At 29.2% G+C, this 6,994-nt stretch overlaps 1 protein-coding gene across 1 annotated transcript; it reads left to right on the top strand.

The window, feature by feature from the left end:
- On the top strand, positions 1-5,294 carry LOC132918230 (uncharacterized). The gene is made up of 3 exons (XM_060979362.1): positions 1-338; positions 507-579; positions 4,789-5,294. Exons 1-3 carry the CDS (start codon positions 168-170, stop codon positions 5,220-5,222), a joined length of 678 nt encoding a protein of 225 aa, XP_060835345.1. The 5' UTR covers positions 1-167; the 3' UTR covers positions 5,223-5,294.
- Positions 5,295-6,994: the final 1,700 nt, after the last annotated feature.

Raw genomic sequence — 6,994 nt, 5'->3', positions numbered from 1 at the left:
GCGTGAACCATAGTCGTGTACTCGGCATAGGTACATATAATATTATATAAATACGGTCGCCGTATGAAGTTCAGCTCGCACAAGTATCGTGCATCACGTGTAGTCTATACGTATCAGTGCGATATAATACTAATAAAAAGTGTTTGGAATCGTATTGATATTATTTTATGTATTTTTATAAAATATATTACTGTGCATTGAAGTTGTCGGCGAGTTTTTGTCACTATATCGTCGACGGGCCGAGAACATTTTTTAAATATCAGAAGATGAATTCGCAGCACGCGACGTCGATCTTCGTATTGGTCTGCTGCTACGGCGGAGTCGGTCGTACCGTTCGGGTAAGTGATGGTCGTGCAATTGATTATTGATTATAAGTTATTAGCTATAAAATAATCTTTATTACCACGATCTACGTATTTTTGACTTAAACCGTGGCACGTATATAGTATATTATGTGTGTGCATATTATTATGATTAATATTAATTTCGTTGTTTAATTACATCAGGCAAGCATCGTCGACGGACACTACTACGGTCCTTATAACCATCGAATTGGCGGAGGTTACTTATACGGCACCGGTAAGTACATTCGAAAATACATTACAAGTAAGTACATTTCGAAATCGTATTATTCGTTTCGGTGAACTTTTATTTTATATATCGACCTATTATATTTACTGTCCAATAATAGTAATTTGCATTGGATATGCTTAGGTTGGGGTCTGTTGGATGTTTAGATTTTTAAGTGATTTTTATTTGGATGAATGACCCAAAAGTTCCAAAATCACACATCGTTTGGGAAAGTTTTTATGAACATCTATTATGTCTAATACATTTTCCTCGCCATTTTTTCACATAATAATTTAAAATCACCTGGACATATTATTATTATTATTACCATATATTTTATTTCTTGATTTACAAAAAAAAAATTAAAAGTAATATGTTTTTCAATTAATAAAACTGCTTATAATATGTTATTTTTATGGTATTCGACAATCTAGGAAAATGGCGCTTTCTTACACGAATACATGATGTATATCCACATTAAGAGTATATAGATACTGTGTATTATTATTGTGACTCTTTCGTTATCCATGAATTCTTTAAATAATATCGGCATTACCACATTCACCGATATTTTTATATAAATGTCGATATTCACAAGTGAATATTTACTAACAGTACAAATTTAAGCAATATGCCAACATAATTTACCAATAACTGGTGTACAACGACATTAACCGGTGACTGTCAGCATTCACCAATTTGCGGACATTCACGTGATAGGTACACTGATTAATAGATGACAATTTTATATTAATCTTGTCTATGCCTATGTTACCTATTGTTATTATTATTTTTGAATACAATATTCTTATTGGAATAGATAATTTCGTCTTCAAATTTCACGATTAAAGACTTACGTACAATTTTACCTGGGTTTGAGTTAAAAGTCTATACTTGCTTTTATTTATACATGTATAGGTACTCCATATTCTTCTTATTTGATCTAATGCTAAAGATTTAAAATATTTTAGGTATGTATATATTCATACAATAAAGTTAATGAAAATTTCGACAAAACAATCAGTTAATTTCTCGCCCAAATGATGTATGTATGCTCTACTCAGGTTATCTGACATTTTTGGGCCATTTGCTCAGATAAATATCTCCTGAATTCCTCCATCCGAGGATTCACTTTTGGGAGTGGTAGTGGCCCCCGCCCGACCACTTAATCTATACTTATCTAATATTACACATTTATATTAGAAAAAGGTGTATCGAATTTCATTAATTACATCGACTTGTTTTATAATGACGAGGTTTTAATTAGTTAAAGCTCGTGGACTGCATGTTTTGAAAATCAACAAGTTGTACCTATTCAAATACCCGGTAACAATAATTATTGTACATCAATAGTGACGTATGATCTGAATTTTTTTCATAATTCACCTCATTCTTTATATATTATATTATTATGTACCTATAATTATTACTACAGTAGTCAGCAATTAAAGTAACCATATATATATATAGTAATTACAAATTACAATTATAGTTATCAAAAAAAACGATGTAATGCTTATTACCAATAACTAATACCTGTCTACCAATAAGGTTTCAATTTTGTTTGTTTAATATTTTCCAAATTTTTATAACTATAGCGACAGCGTTGAGCATATCTTTGTATTCGAAGTAATATAACTAAATAGTATTTAATAATATTATAGTATAGTATACAATAATCAACCAACAAGTATTGGTGAATTATAGTTATGTTAAATATTAATATGATATTATAATAGTCCAATTGATTATATTTCCATATCACCTTTGTTATTATATCATATTAATTAAATTAAATAATAACCTGAAATGGCTACATAACGACGTGATATTCCCATTTGGTCTAATCACTGTTATTTCTTATAATCAAACAAATCAAACACAAACAGAGAGAACTAAAACTAAAAAAAAAACATAAACACGACCATTAGTATGATAATATTTTTTTTTGCCATTTAATAAAAACAGGCATTGTAGACTTGCGTATAACACACCAAAAAATAATCCCAATGGTATTGATGGTTTCTATATGGAAAATTGAATGTCCATAATCACTCTATAGTCTATAAAGTACTTGCAACTGAATAGATTATATTTCTGCATACAAAACTTAAAAAAAAATCACTAAATGTATTACCTCTGTAACTTCTTCAAAAGTTTGAACATCTTTCGATATATCTCGCAATTAATAAAATCGTTGCTAAATAAATTTTAAAAAATAAAGAAAATATAAAACTATATTGAATTATAGGAAATATAAACTTAAATTAACATAAAAATATGACTCTAGAATATAATTCAACAAATTTAATTCATTAACAACATAATAATAACGTATTATTAAGGATATAGGATAATACATTATTACTTACATAGTATAATATTCGTATGAACTTTTTATTGTTTTATGTGTTAATTATTTTATACGTTATATCTGGTTTTGTACGTACTTATATATTTTTAAAATATTTCCATCTCATCTTTACAGGTTTAATTTGCCATGTATTGATATATTTTTTGATACTTTTAAATAGTGTAAATGAATATTGTTAAAAAGACAACTCTTATATTTAACGGAGAGCAATCGTATATCGTTTTTTCATGTAAAAAGGTAAAACAGACGCAATTGTTATATATATCTTAATAAGATGTAATCCTCAATATGTTAAGGATCTTAATAGTGGTTTATATTTTTATAACATTAAATCATACAACTATCTATCATATAACTGATTACGATTTATTACAATTTAAACATTTCACGCTTGAAGTCTTGAACGTTTGTATTTGTATTTTTGTATATTTAACTAAAATAAAATATCTAAAAATATTATAGTTAATAATGAATATTATCATTACAATATTTTCTGGCGTAAAAGTTCTACCTATATTTTTTAGTTTGTGATAAATCCACCGGCACAAAAAATTTTCAATATTATTATAAGGTGGTTATGGTTATCATCACGTGCGATCATTATTAATTAATAATTAATTTATTAATTATTAATTATTTCCGCATGCAATAGTAACCCCTCTTCACTAGTCATTGTCGTTTAAAACGTGTGTTCTGTGGGGTAAAGGTTATTGTTGATATTAATGAGGTCTCGAAGACTCGACCTCGGTGTGTAATACTAACGTTAGTTATCATCAGGGTTACCGGTTACCTTATGTAAGTATAATGCACTAAATACTTAATATATAATAATATAATACAATGAAAAATACTGATAATGAGAGTAGCGGATAAGTCGATCTGAGTATGGTGCCTGCTGACGAGTCGCGAGTGTAGATGTTTGCTGTTGACCAGCACGGTCACAGATTCTTCTCTTCCGCATCTTTTGGTTTTTATCGCACACATACACACACACACACCAGTCACCAAGAACGCGTCGTTCATTATTAAAAATCACGACGCTTGCTGGAAAACCTCATCAGTCTATCCCATCACTCGCTATTGCTTACACTCAGCATATTATTAGCTGTGCCCTACCTAAGAAGTAATGCACGATGTCGAACACAGACGACAATTGTTACATGTACCCCTTGTTCATTTAAATAAATATATAATAGTAAATTTAAATCTACACTTCAGATTTGAGAAATTAAAGCTACGGTATCTGACTTGAAGGTAGTGATATCACTATAACCAAATGGTTATCAGTCATATTATATTGATCTGATCGCAAATAATAACGGTACTCCAACGTCTCCAACCATCTCTGACTATATTTTATTGGTAGGTCTCTATATATCACCTGTTGGATATACACCAAAGTACCAAACTAAGGCAAGAGAGATGATTTTTTAGAACTTTCATAATTGTTCGATTAATGAAGCTTTGATCACTATATTTAGATTGGGTTATGTTTGTTATTCGTAAATATTCTGTGACTAAATTTCATATAATATTATAATAACATCAAAAAGTTTGCAACACTAAAATGTATTGTGAATCAAATTGCGACACAGGTGATGTACATATTTTTCAATCAGAGAGGGCGGTTAATATTGTTTGCGTAATAAACTGTGCGATACGTTAAAAAAAATATAACTTCTAAATTTTTCAAAATAAATGATGAATTTAATACACATGTAAAAAATAAAGATTAATAATAATATATTGATATAATAGTAGCCGATACATTAGGATTAAAATAATATGTATAAAGCGCACCTGCAAATATTTTTTATGTAATTGTTATGTTTTTTGAAACGCAGCAGGCGCTTACCACCGAGGACCTCATCAACAGTATCGAAATATCGGCCTGATCGGCGGTAGTGGCGTTGGCGGTTCTCGTCTGTCGCTTACGAAGTTGCCCGCCGCCTCGGCTGCAATCGCAACGACCGCCACCGTAGCAATGCCCCGACACAATTATTATAACCGCAGTTTACGCCCTTACGAAAACGTCATAATCCCGATGTCTCCGTATTACTGGTCGCCACCGAGATCAGGACTGCTGCACCGCGGTAATGACCATTACCGCGGTCGCGGGAGTGTTTCTGTCATCGGAAAACACCAACAGCAGCTATTCGGCGGGTTGATCCCCAAGAAAACTCGAAAGATCGTCATCGGTGGGCCCGGCGGACACGTCTCTCAGTCGTTCGTCGGACCTCATACTTGTTACGGCACGGTCGGCGGAATTTACCATTGAACATTGACGAGCGACGGCTTTTTGAATCCGCTTGAATCCGAATTTCGCACCGATTTATAAATCAATAGTATCGTCTGCCTCTTACCAGGATGATTTGGGTTTTCTTTTTATATTAGTATATTAAATAGTTGCATTTTAATTATTTCATTTGACATCCATTTTTTTCAAGTATATTTTTTGAATATTGTTAAATAAATGCATATTATAAATATATATACAGAACAAATCATATATACATATATATAAAAAGCATACCTAAATTTTAGCATATAAATACAATATTCAAAATTCAAATCTTCTTTACTATCTCCGCAAACGGGACTGATAAAATTATTAATTTATAATATTTTAAGTATTAAAATAATTAACAGTTCAACGAATGACGTACGCGTAAATAATCTGTTTTTTTCTTCATTAAAATGGGATATTAATCAGATCCTTACCTATATTTATTTAAGCTGCTATCGAATGAATATCGATATAAATATACGAAACGTTTTAATGTTTTTTTTCTGCGATGTATTGTAGTACATACAACGATCTTTGATCAGTTTGTTAAGTTTATTAATCTAAAATAATAAATAACAACCGTAAGAATGTTATAATATTATTATGATATGTATAGTGTACTTATATGGTTATATTGTATTATACTTAAGCATACTTATTACTAAAGTAAACGAACTGCTATTGAGGTCAATATACGCAATATCATGAATATGCGATAGAGTTTTGATAAAATATTTGTGTTTATATTATTTGTAGTAAGAATTAAAAGTTTATAATATCAAAGTCTTGTACTTAAAAAAATGTATTAATTACATTGTATAGCTAATACAGACTTAATACAATATCAAAAGTTCCTAATGACTACTTTACTATGCAAAGAAAATATTAATATAAATATAAATATAATATCTAAGTTTAATAATAATTTTGGTGCAAAAAGTTCTATTTCTGTAACAATAAATTTATGTAAGATTCTTAAAATTAATTTATGTGATTTATATGGTGCAAATGTACAATACATTTCAAAATGTATTTAAAACACTTAAATGATGATGAAATTGTATAATTTTTAGTATTAAAATAGTATTGATTTGTATTATTGTAAATTTTCTATAAAACGCTCCAACAAAGATTTATTGATGTACTATGATCATGTATAGTTGGGAAAATATAGTATTATTATTATTATTAATATTTTTATCAGAACAGAACGTCAACTTTAATAATGTATTTCTATCAATTATCATAATATACACAGTTATAATTAAAAAATTGACCATACAAATGTCTATGGCATCGAATGCGTTGTGTAATTAAATTGAGAAAGAAAATGTGTATTGTAAGAAATTGAGTTATAAAAGTTTTGATTTTAATGAAACAAAAGCTGTGTCTCATCGTTTACTGAACAGCGAAACTGGTTCCCTATTTTTAAGTAATATAAATTATAATTATCGTGAAGTAAACCCTTTTTTTTTTAAAAAAAACCTGCATTTAAATATATTTATTTTCCTTAGAGATATTAAGGGTGATACGGAACTTTTGGACATGTTGTATACTTAACATTATACCTAATAATTTATTATGCAAACATCATGAAACATTTTTGAATAGAGTATTAAGGATAGTAGGTACTCAATTTAATTTTTTTTATACCTAAATATTTTTATAGTAGGTCACACACCATTTACATTTGAGAAGTTTTGAGTGATTTCTGAAAATACCAAAATGTTTCACCAAAATAATAGGTCGGTAATGTATGTACC

This window comes from Rhopalosiphum padi, chromosome 1, assembly GCF_020882245.1.
Source record: "Rhopalosiphum padi isolate XX-2018 chromosome 1, ASM2088224v1, whole genome shotgun sequence".
NCBI classification, from domain to species: Eukaryota; Metazoa; Arthropoda; class Insecta; order Hemiptera; family Aphididae; genus Rhopalosiphum; species Rhopalosiphum padi.
The sequence above is the reverse complement of the archived record's forward strand: the minus strand, read 5'-3'. Positions and strand labels throughout refer to the sequence as shown.